Consider the following 17,119-nt stretch of genomic DNA (forward strand, 5'->3'; position numbering starts at 1 on the left):
GGATCTGGTGAACCTGTGGGAGCTAGTCAGGCACATCGCTGCAAATCAACCTACCCGGTCACACACAATTCGATCCTGCGTAGCGTGGCATCAGCCACTGAGAGAATCCAATTCCCGCATCCGTCAATTGTTGAGATGCTTACGAAGTCCTACCGCGATTGGGGGCTGATAACGCAGTGGGAAGAGTGGGTGGCATCATGGTGGAGTCCGTCCATGGTCCAACATTCCGCTGCCTGAAGCCTCGAAGAGGGGCAGGATGACTCGGATCTGGACGCGTGCTGTCGCTGTGGGAAAGGAGCATTTGAGTTCTGGTGATACGGGGTACGTTTTTCGCAACTGATCGTGCCACCGCAACTCCATGATTCATTGCTTTTGTCGTCTTTTTTCCTTTTCCCATCCCCAAGGTTTGCTTCCCAACCACCTCAATAAAGATTGGAAGTTTCCGTGCCACGGTGCTCTCTGGGCGGAAGTCCCCGCTTAGTCGAGTCTTTTATAGTCGGCCGAACTCCAACCTGACAAAGCTCAGCATCAGTCTTTCGCAACGCAGACTCTGAAATTTCTAGCTCTACAGAATTAAATTTCGAGTCCATCCCATGGGCGCTTGCAGCGCTTTCAGCGCGATGGCCAGAAAGCCAAATTATCCAGAGATCTCCCATGACCTTATCAGAGGTGATCCGTGAGCACGCTTGTGCCCTTGATGTCGCAAATCCTGGGGTTTGGTTGGTGGGCGATCGGATCCCCTGCCTTGACCACGGGATTTTCTCCTCCTTCAAGCTAAGATCCAGGCAACTGGCAAACAAAGCTCCCCTTCCTGAGAGCGATGCTCATCCAATTATTGGACCTGTCAGGCGCCTTTCCTTGACGAAGATCCAGGATTGGACGAATGTCATGATGGCGGGATGAGGGAGCGCCATGATCCTCGGCAAGGAATTCTCATCAAAATGCCACAACAACCCAGCTCGTCTCATCCGCTTTGCCAGTTGAGGCAATCCGCCTCCTGCTCAGCTACAGAGCATTCTTACAGGGCGTTATCTGCTGACACTGTTCTGTTGTGCCGATCGTCTCACTCCCTCGATTATCATCAGTGCGCAGTCTGCCTTGGGGTACCTTGGCATTTCAGCAACCCTTGCAAGCCTACACGTCATGATTCCTTCTTGATCGTGCGACATAAATGCGGAGTAGATACGACTATAACCTGTCTATCTGGCTCAGAGGCTGCATTTGGTTTCCGCCAACCCCGACTCATGAAGCCCACTCACATTTCCAACGGGCTCCAAGATTGTATCTATGCACGACGATGGTATCATGCCCCGGCACACACGATGCATTGAGAGTCGAGGCCAGAAGTTCCGTTGCCAAGCAGTAGTAAAGTCAGATAAGTGCATGCCCAATGGATCTAGCAAGTTTATGAAGATCCTGTACTTTGTAGTTATCTATCTCAACGTCAACCTCGAAGCTCGAATCTGCATGCTCATCTAGACTAATGCACGGCGTAGAGGACTAGAGATGCATGTAACGTCCGGCCCTCGGGTGAACCCGCTGGCGTTGCGACTTGCGATGCGTTGACCACCCCATATCGACATTCGACAAGTCATCCCGCAGCAAGCACCTCCTGCGCCTATATATTTCAGATAGGTTTATTCAACTCGATTCCATCGGGTATTATTTGACCGTTCAACGTACCCCATCTACCATAGATAACTACCTAACCCTAGAATCTAGACTACTATGTATAAATCGTGCAACCCAAATTGCCAACAAATGTGATGCTTCGCATGAAGTACAAAGTGCATAAATACGGGGTGAGAGTTAACAAACAACCAAGTCAATCAATCATCTTCATCGACCCTCGCCCGCTTCGAGCCCCGGCTGTCAGAGGTATCCGCCTCTTGAATCCCGTAACGCTTTTGACCTGCTCCACCAGAACCACCGCCACCGGTGACATCGGCAATCATGCTATCGATGCCGAATGGGTCGACTTCTTTTTCGAATTGGACGGGGCCACTTCGTTCCTACAGACATGAAAGATTAGCGCTGATTTATTGTAAGAGAGAGAAGGTTGCGTGAAGAACAAACCTCTGCATCAGCTGCGCCCCTAAATCCCTCTTTCGCTCTTCCCAACACCTCAAACCGACTCGACTTCTGAAGCTTGCTCATCTCGCCATCGGCATCAGCCTCATCATCAAAGTCAGCCTGCGGCTTAGGCCGGTAAATGCTGTTGATTGCGTCCTGCGCAGCAAACAGCGGCTTGTCGTAGGGATTATCCTCGTTGAAGCCCGTGCTCATTCCGGACGTCTGGTTAAACAGGCGAGAGTCCCACATGGACTCGGAGGATTGTGTAGGTTTCGCGAGGCCCAGCGCGACCTTCTCGGAGATATCGCGGTTTTGTTCACGGGCCATCGCTTGGATTCGACGCTCCGTGCCCATGCGTGATTGTCGGAGCTGCCGCTCTGCGTCTTGGCGGCGTTCGCGGCGCATGCGCTCGCGCTCTCGCGCGGCTTCTTCTTCTTCGTCTGGGGTGCGGGAGCGAGATGAGGCGGGGGTGTAACTGCGGCTGCGGCTGCGGCTGCGGTCGTGGCTGGGAGGACGGGAGGCGCGGGATTCGGTGCCTCGGGTTCTTTCTTCGCGTGCTTTTTGAGCTAGAGCACGGAGGTGCTCTTCCTTTTGGGCCTTCTCCTTCTCGGCTAGCCTCTGTTGCATTTGAGCTCGGAGGCGGACCTCTTCACGAGCGTGTCGGTCGGCCGTGAAGAGCGCTTCCGCAAACTGCGCAAACTTATCGTTGATCGATACATCTTGTAGACCCCGTCCATCAGCAGCCAACCGCTTATCCAGCGGCACGGTATAACCCTTGGGATTCTTCCAATTCGAGACAGGCGGCGGAATCTTCCATGCCTCCTGGTCCTCAGCCGTAAGCTTCCTCGGCGGCGAGTGCATAATAGGCGGAGGTGGTGATGGCGGTCCACGTGGGATCTTCTTATGCTTGAACTTCGGCGGTTCCATAGGATCCTGCTGGCGCTCGACAATCTTCATAATCCGATCATTCTTCCGTCCCATATCACCCATCTGATTCGCCGGCGTGTACCGCACAAATGTAGGCTCCGCCCGACTACCGCCCTTAACGTTCTTCGGTTTCTGTGCGGCCACAGCACCCGATACCAGACTCGCAAGCGCATTCTTCGTCTTCTCCATCTGCGCCTCAACTTCTTCCTCTGATGGCCTGTCTAGCGAGACTTCGCCCATATCCACCCGTTGTCGGAGCGGGATTAGATCTTTGAACGATGCATGCACGATTCGATCGTCGCTGTGTCCGCGGCGCGCGATGGCATCATATTTCACCTTTCCTTCTGCGTCGACCTGTACCGCGAGTGCGTTCGATTTGGATTGCGTGCCCTTGCGGCCCATGTCCAGCGGATACTGCGCGACTAGGATCTCGGGGAACGCGCCACCGTCGCCGAAGTCTTCGGGTGCTCGAGGGCGCCATCCTGCTCGGTTGCCGTACGGAGGTGGGCCGGTCCTCTATTTAACCGTGATATTAGTTCTGTCACTGTAGCATAGGGTGGAAGCATCACTGAGAAAAACTCACCCGGAGAACAACCTGTGTTTCGTCTAACTGTCCAGGCCCGACAATGCGCGGTCCTCGTTTGCCATGTTGTGGCAGCTCCTCCTCCTCACCTGTGTATTTTGGTTTCGGTAATGATTTGAAAAGGCCATCCGCAATAGACGTCATTGTGTCTAGGAGGAAATATGCGAGAATGGGGGAGTGGTGAAGAAAGTTGTGACGATGATGTGCTGAGTTGCTTGACGTTTTTTCATGGGGTTGGCGGCGTATTGCGGATTTGGTATTCGTGTCGCACCGTACCGATTAGATAACGTCCCGATTGCGGAAAGCATCGTGCCGCTATAAGCGGAGGTATAGAGGTAGCTCAGTCGAGAATAGTGTAATAATTCAGATTATATCAGGGAAGACCTTATTAGAGGGATGGTGAGTGAGTTTCTCCATGCTAATGTTTCTTATAGTGTTCCAATGCGAATTCTAGTTCCATGCAAAACAAACGCCAGGCTATCCAAGACGCTGCCGCCAGAAAATGCGTGATACACGCCTGCCACAGTTAAAGGTACAAGAGTGGAATGTTGGCCTTGCGGCCATATCAGAGAGTAGTCGAGAATATAGAGCAAGGCCAATACGCAAGCGCCGATATGTGTGGCCGTATAGTACAATATCGGAGAGTTTCCAAAATGGAAAATGCTTCAGGCAGCGACCGAATGGGACCGCATAGGACAAGTAATACCCTCGCCATTCTTAGCCTGGACATAGTGTTCTTTGCCATGGTACTGGTACCATATCTTCAGGGTTTTCGGCTTTAGCGGAGCCGGATCGTGGAATCCGAGAATGTGGAACTATGAAAGGTCAGTAGCGTTCTAAGATGATGTATGGGTGAAGGTACCTTGGCTGTTTTATTGGAGATGACAAGCTGACCATGATCGACCAATGCAGCCACAGGGATGGTAACATCTGTCACTTCGGGCTCCTTGTTCTTGTCGGCCTTGGGATAGTGGCCGTATTCTGCTTTGGTTATGACGAGGCCACCATGGCTATATTCCTTGTCTTGCCGTCGTTGTACTTGATCAGCCATGAGCTCTATCGCCTGGGCGCTTTCCAATTTTTTCTGAGGAACCAGCTTCGACAACCGTTTCTGTTGTTGAGCAATCATTTTTCGGCGATTTCGCCGCTCCCTAGGGCGGATGAACCCAAACTCAATGGCGCAGTATGCTAGCCACGGAAGAAGAACTGCCAATGTAGCCGAGTTCGAATCGACATCATCGATTGGGCAGATGGCCACAGGAAGCTTTATCGTCTGTCCAAGTCTCGACCATGAGATGGCCATGACCAACCCACGAGGTTGAAGACCAACTCCGCAACCCACGCGCGTTAGCTCACCGACCTGTCGCGAGCCATGGATACTCCAGCCAAGCGAGAGGTTATCACTAAGGTTACTTGCGATCTCGAGCCGTACGGACCGCGGCTCGTCTGCTGGCGGTAGCGCGTAATGCTTCTCAGAGCTCCACTGAGAAAGAGCAACATCGGTGGCCGCTTTCCCGGAGAAGACATTTCGAGAATATTTGAAGACGAGGCCATTCATGGCTGGAGAGGATGAGATAGCGAATTGCCAGGCTTCGTCGGCTCTGCGTTCCTGGCGCTGCTTGGCACGTAACGCTTCATACTCTTCGTCTTCTTCATCGGGCTCCGGAACATCTTCGTCATCGTCTGCTAATCCAGATGCGAGTTTTGTTGCTCGAGACATAATCCCGACTTGAAGTTGGCTCACCGGTTGCTCGTTCTCGAATAGGATACCATTCCCTGCAAAAGGAGCCAGCAATGTCTGTATCACAGAGGGCCATTGAAGGAAGCCACTTGACCAATTACAGAACGCAATTTTGTCGCCGCCGATCCCCTTGGTTATTTGAAGGTTGAGTGACGGCGGTGCTTGGAAAATCGAGTGGCTAAGGATTGTTCCGAGAACGACATTGAAAGGCCTTGTCCCTGGGGCGAGGACAAAACTTTTAGCCAAATTTGCTTGTAATGTTGTTGCTGGTAAGACAGCGGCATCGACGCTGACGAGGGAGTTTTGGAGGAAGGAGAATGGCCACCGCTTAAGGATTCCCTTGGGATTTGGAGCACGGAAAACTCGACTGGAGCTGGCTCCGAGGGTCAAAGACTGTGTACTCAATATCAAAGGGAGAGGGACCTATGTTTCTATTAGCAAGATCGTACAAGATACAGACGACGCTCGACTCTACCTTGCGCATCTCCGTTTCCCCATCATCATACTCCAATTCCACTTCCTGGAAAAGACGTTGAATATGGCCCGAGATACCAGCATAGATCTCCAACTCTGGAGCTTTATCGCCCTTTCCTTCCTCTTGCTCGCTCTCCTCATCTTCTTTCTCATCCTCCCCGAGAAGAGTGCGCAACGTCGGAAACGGCGTCACGAAGGAATACCGAACAGCAAAATCTGAGATTTTCGGAGCTTGGATGACTAGCTCCTCCGCAAAGTCCTCCTCCGCCCCCTGCTTTTCCTCATCATCCGGAACAACCTCCCTGATTGAAAACACATCCTTAGCATTAATGCCCACAATCAAAGACCCCTACAAAGACTGTTAGTATTGAGCATCCCATCACCACCAACAGCAAGATAGAAGCACCGCCAGGCAACAAACGCAGCAACTGCAAAGGGATCAAGCATACCTTACTCCGAACCAACGAATTGACGACCCCCCTCTCCCTCCTCTTCATCGTCTCGAAGAACCATCTCTTAAACTCCTCCGGCTCCATAGCCTTCACCCCAACCTGCCCCTGTCCCGGTCTCTGCTGCCTCTCAGCCTCCCCTCCACGCCCCATCGTCCCGCCAGCCCCCCATTCCCTGCGCACCCCCTCCGCACCAAGCAGATCATAAACGACTCTCTTCTGCGGATGGATAAGCGTCTCGTATGCCTCGCTGATTCGCTCAAACTGCTGTTTCGCTGTATCTTGTAACTCGCGCGGCTGTTTGTCGGGGTGGAAGCTTAGTGTGAGGGTGCGGTATGCGGAGCGGATCGCGCTGTCTGTGGGGGGAGGGTCGCGGGGAAGGCCGAGGAGGGCGTAGTAGTCGATTTCTTCGGGGTAAGCCATGAGGAGGGAGAAGGCTTCTGTATCATCGGCGGCGGCATCGGCGTTGCCGGTGCTCATCCGCGCATTATTATTGTCCATCGCGTCGATTGGGCGTGGAATTGAGGCCGATTCTCTGCTTTGTTCTCCTTTCTTCACGACCTTGGTGGTATGGGAATCACAGAACTTAGCAATGTAAAGCTCGAGTTTGTCCCTCAATCATACTGTTCGACGGCACATATTTCTGGGAGGACTAGCAGTCGCTGTTGATTTCTTGAGTTGACCTTTTTTTTTTCTCGGTCTACGCGGAGTATCTACATCGGTCGGAAAAATGACGTCGAGGCCAGGCCCTGGACTGTCTTTGGAGCTTTCCCTTTTCTGGTCAGGCGCGATACGACGCCGACGGGAGGCTTGCTCAGTTGCTCCCTCCGTCCTTCTTTATGTCTGAAATCGACTGCTCTTAAAGCTACTAAAATCCATGATTTTATCGCCATCTGCTAAATTAGCTCCTATCTTGCTCTGAAACAAGACCTCGATCAGCGATGAAAGGTATTTGGGGCTTTTTGATCGAGATCTAAACCAGCCAGGACTCTGCGGGCCTACAACAAACCACAGGACAAATTATAAACTGTAAACCGCTCGAAGATTTGTCTCTTCAACTTCGCAAAAATATCTTGAAGACAAATGCATCGTTCCTGACGAGCTTTTACTACCGGAAGGCCGGATGCCCATTGCCTCACGAGTACCGCATAGTTCATTCCTGGGAAAGGCGCCTGGGGCTTCTCTGGAAACGGGCCTGCTTCATGCATTCGCATCGTCAGATCCTTTCGCAATGACTCCCTGCGGTATTTGCAGCAAGAGCAATCGCTGGCAGGATCAAACGTACTCCTAGTCTTGTTGTAATCTATGTCGGTGATGTCTTGGATAACTGCCATCCTCAAGGCATTGATCTCGTCTGGCACGATTTTTAGTTAGCTACCTCGAAGCGTGGACCGGGATCTTCAGAGATGTCTGGAGCTTGCTCATCAATCTTTCCCTTCGGGAAGGAGAGCCCCAGCGTCGAAGGTATTAGCTCCTCGATTCGATGTATAGCCTTGAAGACCGTATCGTGCCACTCTAGTCTCATTGCCTAAGTCCAAGTGACATAAAGCCATAGGACAAGACTTCGGTCTCTCAAGATACGGGCTTCGTTCGCCTCCACCCAGTGAGCCCACATATCCTTGCAGAACCCCAGGGTATTAAAACACTCAAAGTGCGCTGCTATAATCGTCACCTGGATCAACAGCTCAAGGCTAATTCGTCGCGGTACACAGTCAAATTTGCAATGAAGAATTTCCAGCACCATGTAAAGCGCCTCGGGGCTGTAATTTTGGACGTAGATGGTCTTTCTAGGTCCACTGGAGGTGCTATTTTCCAACAGCCTTCCGTGGACCCACGAGGCATATCGTAGGTGCTTCCCTGAAACATAGTAGTGAACCGCCCAAACAGGCCCCGACTTGTCGCCTTCGACCTTGTCCGCAGCCGGTCTCGTCAGACCAGACAAGTCAGGTTCCACTTCAATACCAAGTCGTTAGCATCTTTCGATCAACCGAGGAACAGAAAGTATCCTCGGGGGAATACTACTCACCCCAAGTATCAAGCGGTTGGCCACCATCAAGCAACGATAACATCTGCCTCCGCCTCTGAGTCATTGAAATAGGTACTGCCAACCCGCATCCCGTTATCGCCAGCAGGATCAAATAGACCACGACTTTCTGCTTCGATCTCCGGCTCTACACGGTTCCCATCTGACAAAGACGTATTTTCAGAGCGGTGACTCGCAGCCTTCGTATCCTCCAAGCCCGTGTTTGGTTTCGATTTCCACCCATCTTCTGCAATGACATCGACCCTTTTGTATAAACCTTCGTCTGTATATGAAAGATATTAATTGGCGTCCCTTGGCGGGTCGTACGCAGTGCGGATGGGTGGCCTAAAAGAAACACAGGTAGCGTCTTGAAGAGCCCAGACATTCTCCTTGGGTGTGCCGGGCGACCATATGTCCTTAGACATCCTTCTATTAGTGGAACGCAGAAAGTATCGATAGGCGGGGGGCGAGAAATGTAGTGTAGATAATCTGACCGTATCAAACGGTCAATGCGTGGGTGCAGGACTGCTGGCGCTTGGAATCGAGGGGCATCTCCCGTGAAGTAACTTTGTATTCTCAAAGGACAGTAGGTGGGATATCAACGTCCAAATCAATCCGTGACAGCCATGTAGAAAGAGGTGAGGTTCATGAGGATGTTGATAATCAGGAAGATGTGGAAGAATCGGTGTTTTCAAGCGGTTGTTGTAGGCCCCTTCGCGCCTTCCGCAACACTAGCCAAGGTCCACGGGGACGGAATATTCTCTCAAGGCCCCATATTATCAGTCCGGCAAAAGGTACCGTCTTATTAACTTCAAGATTATTATACATTTCATCTCGCATCTCGGATCTCATCTCCATTTCTCAAAGTCTTCTCATCTATCAAGATTAATTACAACGAACACCGGCACATCTAAAGGAGAACACCACCCAGACCAAATCAGTCTATAAACATACTTCACTCCAGAGAGCCTCCTGCTACATCTCACAAGCGTTCATCATATCATCACAATCACATCATCTCGTACAGCTCACGTAACGTCTGTTTCGCTCTTCATCCTCGGACCCTAATCCAAAGCACATTACTCACCGAATAAAGCAGATCCACGAGCCCGAAAGCATGAAAGAGCTGTTCACGAGGAAGCCCACCGTACAACAAATCCTCATTGACAGACGAACCCTGCTTCTGAACTCCATTCTGAACCTGACTATCCAGAGAAGGCCCATCCAAAAAGAAAGCAACCTTGCCGCAGTCTGGCGTCACCAGTTGATGCGCCGCCACCATGGCATCTAGACGTGTTTCTATGAGCGTGACGAGCGGCCTAATGCTGCCCCAGAAGCAACTGAGGTCTCGAACAACGTCTAGTCCGCCGTGGATAAGGTTGATGCATTCGGGCAAGTCTATAATTTGACCGCCGGCGCTGAGGACGTCGATTGCGGAAAGGATCACGTAGGCGAGGAAGGGGCTCAATAATGTCGCTCTGGGAGTTGGTTCAGTTGTCAACGGTGACACGTTGTAGTCGGAGACATAGCGGATTAGAGCCAAGGCCGTCCGAAGAATTTCTGCGGCATGATTTCTGGCCGTATGGACGTATTGTTTTGCTTTTCCCGGCCGTAGAAGCTGCGAGCGTGTGTATCGATTTAGTTTCAACAGAGAAGCGTGATATAAGAGGTGGATTAATATAAACGCGTCGACTTTCCTCCCTTGGATACTTCGCTCTAGATTCACCGCTGTGAATGTAAGGTGTTTTGGGAGTCGTGAGAGCCATTGCTCTGACCGGCGGACCATATTACCATAGAATTCCTCGAAGAGCTGATTGTATGATTCTGCCGGAATCAAGGACAGTCGAAAAACATGATCTGATACATCTCCCCATATCGAAGTGACGTCTACCAGGAGCGCCATTGCGCTTAAACCGGAAAGTTCGCTATCATGAGAAGGAACTTGGTTCAAGAAAGTCTGGAAAAATGGCACCGTAGTGTACTCTTGGGCTTCGTAGATTTCTTCTCGACAGGGAAGTCTCAAGAATGCTGTTTGAGAGGAGATGAAGGTAGTTGAGGGTGCATAAAAGCAGACAAGACGCTGTGAAATTTTTGATTAGACAAGGAATGACAAGAATAGGGCTGAGGATACGACTCACATCCGTTAAAAAGGCTGACCAGAAGGTCCGCCGGCGACATTCAATTAAAGCTTGAGGATGTAATCCGTACTCGCATGGTTGGCTTTGCTCTACTATAACACCCCCCATCTCGACATTATAACGCAGGCCACAGACCGTCCGCACCGCTGCCCCTGCAGCTTCCCATGATTTCGCGAGTGCACCAATTGCGTAGTACCAGAGACTCAAAATGATGCGAGTCTGGGCAAGTTGTATAGTAAGACTTCGCTGGCTATGCTCGAGAGCATATCTGGCTGTGCGAGAGTACCGTTTCATGGCTGCCATTCTATCAGGGCGGTCCGAGAATACTGAGCCCAATGCCATCATAGAGTAGAGAAGCATGTGATCATCAAGTGACTTTGTATGACTTGAATTCGTATGAGACGTCTTGAACCACAATAGAAAGCGTCTTCGTGGAAACATATAGTATAAGCGGTCGTTGACGTATGTGAAATAATTTTCGATGAAATGGGTTGCAGATCCGGAATCGGTCGTATACGGGTCTGCTCTCCATTCATTCGCCATGGAATCGTGAGAGTCAGGGTCCTTTATTTCCGTCAATAAGCCGGCGTAATTTGTGGCGTTTGAGCTAGCACTTCCTATTGAGTGCCTCGGTATATTCTCATGTGTCCCAGAATTGTGCTGCAGTCTTGCTGCGTACCGCTGTTCAGGACTGGTAACGTTGTCACGATAGCTATCCACGGCAGAAGGCGTAAGCATTGAATCATCAGACAAAGGAGACTGCGAATTCGTCCCGGGTAGGGATGTTAAGCTTTCCGAAGCTTTCGCAACAGAGTATAGTGAACTGGAAGTACCTGCATTGTTAGGGTTCTCCGGCAAAGAACTTTCCCTCATGTCGTATTTCCTTGTAAACTGTGATGCCTTTGACACTGCACGATGACCACGGGGCCTAGGACGAAAGTAAGCCATTAGGTTTCAGACTCTCTAGCCCTTTGCACAGATACTTACGCACTCTCAAACCTGCACTCCCTTCCAGATTTCTGGCACTGATCGCATTTTGGTAGATTTGGGTGACACTTTATCTTTTTCTCGCGGCAAGTGAGACAGGCCTGGGCTAGTCTTTTCCGTGGTTTACCCGCTTTGGTAATGCCCCAATTAGCATTGACCGGGACGCCGTCAATGATCTTGGGGCAATGGGAGCCATCGGCGTATATGTAACATAAACCTTCACCCTCTATGTACCTTTCGTCCACGACGTGCAGGCGTACTTGCGACTTAACTGATTTTCCAATAGCATCAAAGAATTCCGGATTTCCGGTGCCTAACTGAGGTACAGACCCCGGTGTTCTTGCGTTGGATTCATCATTGTAACGCTGGTGCAAAACAGAAGGATACGGAGGATGAGGCGAGTTCGGATTGAGGTTGGGATAACCCGGATTATCATGGCTGTGGGTGTGTGTTGAGAGGTGAGATATCGGAGGTAGGTTCTGGGACTGCGGCAAAGTCATTGCATCGAGTGTCGCCCTAGGCTGCTCGTAAACACCGTACCGCGAGCCCAGAGGATGCGTACTAGGCTCATTATAGCGCAACCGCTCGTGTGGCTCCCCGTGTTCGTTTGAGGGTAAGTAAATACCGAAAGAACGTGGATTATAAGGTGAAGGCGACCGACTTGACTGTGCTGTCGGAGTTAGAAGTTGACTAACGGAGGGAAGCTGCTCGTTTGGTTGTTGGTAACCGCAGCCTCTCATGTAGCCAGGAGATTCCTCTCGCTCATCATTTCTCTCGCCTCGGTTCCGTGGGCGTAGGAAGGGGTCTGTTCCAAACTGCAATGGAGCTGAAGTACGGGGCGGCGGAAGCTGATATGGGTGAGATGTCGGGACTGACAAGTTAGCAGCTGGACGATCCGTTTCTTGCTCCGCAGGACCATCGGCAACAGGTAACATACGCCCGAAAGGTCCAATGTAGTAGGTCGACGACATCGCGCGTACGGCTCGGCTGGATTTGAACAGTGACCCTGGGTGGATGCCAAATTCTCTTCGCAGTAGGAATGGCCTTGTTGCTGTAGCCTAAATGCCTGGATGGTCTTCTAGTTGAGGCTGATCAGGGCCTCAAAAGTAATGGAACAAGAGCTTTGGGCTGTGCCGCATTCAAACTCGAGCAGGTGATCTAGCGGATCGCAGCAGCATTAGCGACGAGAATGATCAGAGCTATGGGACACATCCTAGATTCACCTGTTTTCGTATCGGCTCACCTTTTGTATAAGCTGTGCGGTTACCGTTGCAAAGCCGAGCGCATCAACCAAAGGGCCAGTCGGAAACGATAAGTATGAAGTGATAACCGACAGTCCAGAAATATGGGTCGGGAAGGCAAAGCCCTCTGAAGATAAGAGTCTCGACGTCAAGTTTCGGTATACTATCCGGCACAGGGAAGCGAACGTGGTGCCGGTTAAGTATGAATCGTTCAAAATGACAGACGCCAATGAATGAAGACCTCAATAAAGGGCAGGTCTTTGCCACGCTGATTACTGGAAACTCCAGTACACTAGGAATAGTGTAAACCAGGAAGAGTGGAGACTGAAGTGAGATCTAATGGCGAACGCTCATGGCGCAAACGGCCCTGAAACTCTTTTCTTCTTGGGTTCCTTTCTCTGAACGAGCTCCCCTGGCCGGGGTTGCTGCAGGATCCCAGCCGATCACTCAGGCTTTCGAACAACGAGTGCCTATCCAGATCGTTGTTGGACTCGAGACAGACCAACAGCCCCGAATGACCCCCAATCCGCAAAAGGCTAGGTCACCAAGTGATAGACTGGTGCAAATTGTAGACAAGGTAAGAAGGTGGCCTTTGAGCTGCAGGACGCAATAGGGTCAGAAAGAGATAAGTTGGAAAGACTCGGGCCATGAACGAGAAAGGGAAAAGCAGAGAGCGGCGCCCCTTTGTCCAGAAGCAGCCTCCGCATCCAAATGCAGGAAGAGGCGAATAGAAAGGCGAGGATGGTGAAGAGGTGGGTTATTCCCTATCATTATGTCCATTAATTTGCTTTTCTTCTCTCCTTCTGCCCTTTCTCAATGCGTGTAAATGTCCTTTCACAAGGAAAATACAGAACCAACACCCAGCAGCCGCTCATACGCACCTTATTGGGCAAAAGGGCCTGTTGTTGGCGAGATTAATGCAGCCGCTAACGGGGAACAATGAATGCTGGGAAGGATGTCATGCCGGCGGCAAAATCTTGATGGGACAAGGGTCAGACCCAGCGATCAGCGATTCGCTGTCAGGGCTGCGAGTGGTATATTTTGGGTTTGGAGGCGGGGAGAAATACCAGGTTGGTTGTCGAGTTTGACGCTGAGGATATGGGTGCCCTGGTATGAACCCTGCAGCTGACAGGGGATCGGCGGAGAAGATACGAGAGACGGAAGGACTAAGCAACGCACGACGGATCGGGACTGAATGACATGAAAACAAATGGAGCAGAAAGCTGGATGAAGGAAAGATGAAAAGCGAGTGGTGTGTGGTCGTTCGGTAGAAGAATGTAGAGGGTAGTTCGAGACTCTTAGTCGAGTTCACAGGAAGGACCTGGGTCTGTGATTGTTTGCGATACGAACCACGGTCTTTTCCCATTCAGATCCCGCCCTACTATGCTCCTAGAGTCCTAGGGCTGGACTCAGACTCGCCGTGTTTCGAGTATGGGTCCCATTACTCGGGTACTCCCCTTATAGATCCAGCGCCATGGTTTATCTGAGGCCGAGGCAGGTTTGGCCTCTTCGCGACGACGCTTCATCCTCTCTGCCACTCACGCGATAATAATAAATGGACCATTATTGACCTCCTCTCTGGCTTCCCTTTTTTCGAGTATCCAGCCTCTTTGCTTTTTCGCGTCTGGACTCATCTCGCTTCGGTCTTAACTGGCCTAGGATCCACCCGCGCCCCGCAAGAAGGATTTTCTGACGGCGTTTCAAAAGATCCTTCCTTCTCCATAGTCTCCATCGTGAGCTCATAGGCCAGAGAGGAGTCTCCTCGCATCCTCGGAACGGCACTTGAAAATAACCTTGTTTTGTCTTGTCTGAATATCAGAACGACGAATTGCCCGTGATGTTTGAGCTCCTTTCATTTTGATTCACCCGCTAAACCCAACGGTCGATCATCACAAGGTACCTGGTCCGTACTCCGTACCTCCTTCGCATTGACTGGTAACCAGGGATATCAAGCACTATCGAGGAGTCATCGCTTCTTACTCAGTCATCGGGACGAAGGTCTATTATGTGGAATAGTTGGGTCAGCCACCCCTCGGTGTCGGCTGCTGTGGTAAAGGGAAGATGATGGGGCCAAAAGAACTGCGACTTCCTGTGCAGGTGGGATACAAGTGGGCTCTCAGGAATGTGGATATCTGTCTCTTTGATGGACAGCCCTTCCTTGTATCTGCAGAAGGCTGGGGGTTGAGAGTGAGGCTAGTTTCTTTTTTGTCGGTTTCCAGTTCGTCCTTGTCGTTCGCGGGGACAGCTGCGCTAAAGTGCAGGTGGAAGCTGGAAACACGGCTCCTGCATGTAGATAGGCGCAGCTGGTGCTGAGACTGACTCCCGGTTTCAGGATCCTTTGACTCCCGTTCTAAATTTTGATGCGGCCGGCCATACTTTACCTTGTTGCGTCTCAAGCTCTGGCGATCGGATCTGCAGCTCCAGCCTCCGATACATATTATTAGTTTCTCTTTGTTTCCATGTTGGCCCCATAGACCACCCCTTTGTCTAGCAATAATTTGCGCTTCTCCTTGTAGCATCAAATCAGTATTCCGCCATGAGGCAACTTCTTGTACAGGAGTACTGACATGTGCCAATTTGATTCAGAGTCGGCATCTTTCCAGAAACGAAAATCTCCGCGTGGAAGGCCATTGGTGCGATGTGAGTCGAGATCGTATTTATCCGTGCGTAGACCGAGATAGCTCGCCCTATCATGGCCGGGTGCTGCCATCCCTCACTAACGCCCTCTCGGGAATAGTCATCGAATGAACAGGACAGCCTCCTGTGCGATCTTCCTTCAGTCGCTTATGCCGCCGCTCGGACCTAGGCACGGTACGAAGCTATAAAGAGATCGAATCTGGTGAACCATGATCTGATCATTATCACAAAGTACCACTCCCACCAATAAACCATCGCTTCCTGCGCCCGGCAATCCTTCAAGGCAGGCGGATGCCAAGGTCTCCGCTCTACAGTTGACAGCCTGGCAGACTCGAAAAAAGAACCGAATCAAGTTCGATGGCCGCTTATGCTCATTTTAGCCCAAACGGCGGCCGTAGTCCCGGTGATTCTCATCAAATTTAATCGCCTGGTCCGACTCCGATAGGACTGCTGCTACGCCACAATGGGACGGGATTCTGGATGGAATGAGCCCATGAGGGCCCATAGAACCGGTGAAAACGGCGAGCCTACATAGCACGCTCAATTGTTAACATTGCGCTAGGAAATTGGACAAAGGGAGTCTGCAGCAGAAGGAAGAGGCTAAAGCATTGTAATACCGGCCGGCGTCTATCCTCCGTACCTGGTAAGTTTAGACAACTCCGTTTACCGAGCAGGGCCAGGATCTTCGTGTACTGGCACGTAGATCACTGACGCTTTGGACTGCGAGCATCTGAAATTGTGGAAGACTGATTCGCGACCGCACCATCAACTTGCCCCTCGACAGGCGCAAAACTAGCCCAGGTCCTAGTTCGTCACAGTGAGGGTACGAGAGAACGGACATGGGCGAGCTGTGCGTTGCCGCTGAGCTGCACGAGCGATTTGCTGCTAACGACGATTCAAGCGGCGGGAGATGCGTGGTCCCTGTTTGTGCGACTGGCGCCTCGGACAGAGAAGTTGAGGACAGAATCTTCGGAAGCTGCGAACTCGGAGCTGAACTTTCAGAATCCAGCTGGCCTCCGTGAGCTCATTTGGAAGCGACGTCATGTGTTGTTGTGGTCGAGGTTTTTCCTCACGTGCCTTCCTCTTTGGCCTCGAGGTGTTTGATCCTTCGTCCACGGTCGTCCTTGGGCACCAACTGGGATTCCTGACGTTACTCACAACCCCCCGTCCAGTTGTCAGGCAACCCCTGTCAATCACTTATGTCCATGCATAACATTTGTTTCTTTACGATATTATGTCGCGCGATTTTCAGCCTTCGTCCGCCAGAGAGCGCTCTGCGGTGTTTTGCCTTGCCCATCTCTATTTCTGTTGGTGTCAACGACGGAGACGAGACTGATAGCGTACCGCCATCTGTTATCTGGCAAGAATAGGGTGTCGCCCTCGGATTCTACTGATTCAACTTCCAAAGTCGCGAAGTCACGGATCGCGGTGACACCAACACGCCCAATGAAGGCGCAAGATCCCACCTCAAGACGGTCAGCAGTGAGTCTTACTTGGCCACGAAGAGGACAAAAGGCCTTCAAGTTACTGCAGCCCGCACGAGTGGTAAGTGGTCTACGAAAGAGTATGGACCTGGCGTCGCTGATTACTAGGCCATAACACAAGCGTGCGATTCCCCTAGACGCATGGTTGGATTACAACAGTGCGCTTTCCGTCAGAAACAGATGTGTTGGGAATCGTGCTAATTCTGAGTTGATACTACGCCAATGCCGACGTTACGGCAGAACTAGTACTATAGTGCTTATGCGCCGTTTGGTTGTGGGCCCGAAATAAATTAATGCTGTCTAGGCTCACAATATAGGGTCAGGGGCAGTTCGCAATGCTTTCATATCTGCCGAACAGGGTT

The 17,119-nt window shown here is 51.3% G+C and overlaps 5 protein-coding genes across 5 annotated transcripts; 1 reads left to right on the forward strand and 4 right to left on the reverse strand.

Moving 5' to 3' along the window:
• Positions 1–333: 333 nt before the first annotated feature.
• BDV17DRAFT_53741 (uncharacterized protein) lies at positions 334–778 on the reverse strand. The gene has a single exon (XM_073764740.1). The coding sequence runs from the start codon at positions 654–656 to the stop codon at positions 423–425; it is 234 nt and encodes a 77-aa protein (XP_073616512.1). The 5' UTR covers positions 657–778; the 3' UTR covers positions 334–422.
• Positions 779–1,580: 802 nt separating this feature from the next.
• Positions 1,581–3,843, reverse strand: BDV17DRAFT_53694 (SKIP/SNW domain-containing protein). Its single transcript, XM_073764739.1, has 3 exons — positions 3,584–3,843; positions 2,077–3,516; positions 1,581–2,012 (listed from the first exon to the last, which is right to left on the reverse strand). The coding sequence occupies exons 1-3, from the start codon at positions 3,725–3,727 to the stop codon at positions 1,830–1,832; spliced, it is 1,767 nt and encodes a 588-aa protein (XP_073616513.1). The 5' UTR covers positions 3,728–3,843; the 3' UTR covers positions 1,581–1,829.
• A 1-nt stretch (position 3,844) lies between these two features.
• Positions 3,845–6,910, reverse strand: BDV17DRAFT_53775 (J domain-containing protein). The gene is made up of 4 exons (XM_073764742.1): positions 6,248–6,910; positions 5,800–6,147; positions 4,446–5,747; positions 3,845–4,398 (listed from the first exon to the last, which is right to left on the reverse strand). The coding sequence occupies exons 1-4, from the start codon at positions 6,746–6,748 to the stop codon at positions 4,249–4,251; spliced, it is 2,301 nt and encodes a 766-aa protein (XP_073616514.1). The 5' UTR covers positions 6,749–6,910; the 3' UTR covers positions 3,845–4,248.
• A 2,314-nt stretch (positions 6,911–9,224) lies between these two features.
• Positions 9,225–12,677, reverse strand: BDV17DRAFT_53820 (Zn(II)2Cys6 transcription factor). Its single transcript, XM_073764743.1, has 3 exons — positions 11,396–12,677; positions 10,409–11,336; positions 9,225–10,350 (listed from the first exon to the last, which is right to left on the reverse strand). Exons 1-3 carry the CDS (start codon positions 12,364–12,366, stop codon positions 9,322–9,324), a joined length of 2,928 nt encoding a protein of 975 aa, XP_073616515.1. The 5' UTR covers positions 12,367–12,677; the 3' UTR covers positions 9,225–9,321.
• Positions 12,678–15,560: 2,883 nt separating this feature from the next.
• Positions 15,561–16,548, forward strand: BDV17DRAFT_53866 (uncharacterized protein). Its single transcript, XM_073764744.1, has 3 exons — positions 15,561–15,785; positions 15,836–15,916; positions 16,058–16,548. The coding sequence occupies exons 1-3, from the start codon at positions 15,737–15,739 to the stop codon at positions 16,375–16,377; spliced, it is 450 nt and encodes a 149-aa protein (XP_073616516.1). The 5' UTR covers positions 15,561–15,736; the 3' UTR covers positions 16,378–16,548.
• The last annotated feature ends 571 nt before the right edge of the window (positions 16,549–17,119 follow it).

Source organism: Aspergillus undulatus, assembly GCF_047715775.1.
Source record: "Aspergillus undulatus strain CBS 261.88 unplaced genomic scaffold BDV17scaffold_18, whole genome shotgun sequence".
Taxonomy (NCBI): Eukaryota; Fungi; Ascomycota; class Eurotiomycetes; order Eurotiales; family Aspergillaceae; genus Aspergillus; species Aspergillus undulatus.

Bases quoted from the DNA above. Each gene is read 5' to 3' on its own strand.
- BDV17DRAFT_53866 (XM_073764744.1), top strand. From the start codon at position 15,737: ATGGGACGGGATTCTGGATGGAATGAGCCCATGAGGGCCCATAGAACC. The intron at 15,786-15,835 runs GTGAAAACGGCG...ACATTGCGCTAG, and splicing joins CATGAGGGCCCATAGAACCG to GAAATTGGACAAAGGGAGTC. The intron at 15,917-16,057 runs GTAAGTTTAGAC...GCCCCTCGACAG, and splicing joins GCGTCTATCCTCCGTACCTG to GCGCAAAACTAGCCCAGGTC.
- BDV17DRAFT_53694 (XM_073764739.1), bottom strand. From the start codon at position 3,727: ATGACGTCTATTGCGGATGGCCTTTTCAAATCATTACCGAAACCAAAA. The intron at 3,517-3,583 runs GTGAGTTTTTCT...ACGGTTAAATAG, and splicing joins AAACACAGGTTGTTCTCCGG to AGGACCGGCCCACCTCCGTA. The intron at 2,013-2,076 runs GTTTGTTCTTCA...TCATGTCTGTAG, and splicing joins GGGGCGCAGCTGATGCAGAG to GAACGAAGTGGCCCCGTCCA.
- BDV17DRAFT_53741 (XM_073764740.1), bottom strand. From the start codon at position 656: ATGGGAGATCTCTGGATAATTTGGCTTTCTGGCCATCGCGCTGAAAGC.
- BDV17DRAFT_53820 (XM_073764743.1), bottom strand. From the start codon at position 12,366: ATGTCGTCGACCTACTACATTGGACCTTTCGGGCGTATGTTACCTGTT. The intron at 11,337-11,395 runs GTAAGTATCTGT...CTTTCGTCCTAG, and splicing joins GAGTGCAGGTTTGAGAGTGC to GCCCCGTGGTCATCGTGCAG. The intron at 10,351-10,408 runs GTGAGTCGTATC...AAAATTTCACAG, and splicing joins GGTCAGCCTTTTTAACGGAT to CGTCTTGTCTGCTTTTATGC.
- BDV17DRAFT_53775 (XM_073764742.1), bottom strand. From the start codon at position 6,748: ATGGACAATAATAATGCGCGGATGAGCACCGGCAACGCCGATGCCGCC. The intron at 5,748-5,799 runs GTAGAGTCGAGC...ATAGAAACATAG, and splicing joins GGGAAACGGAGATGCGCAAG to GTCCCTCTCCCTTTGATATT. The intron at 4,399-4,445 runs GTACCTTCACCC...GACCTTTCATAG, and splicing joins TCTCCAATAAAACAGCCAAG to TTCCACATTCTCGGATTCCA.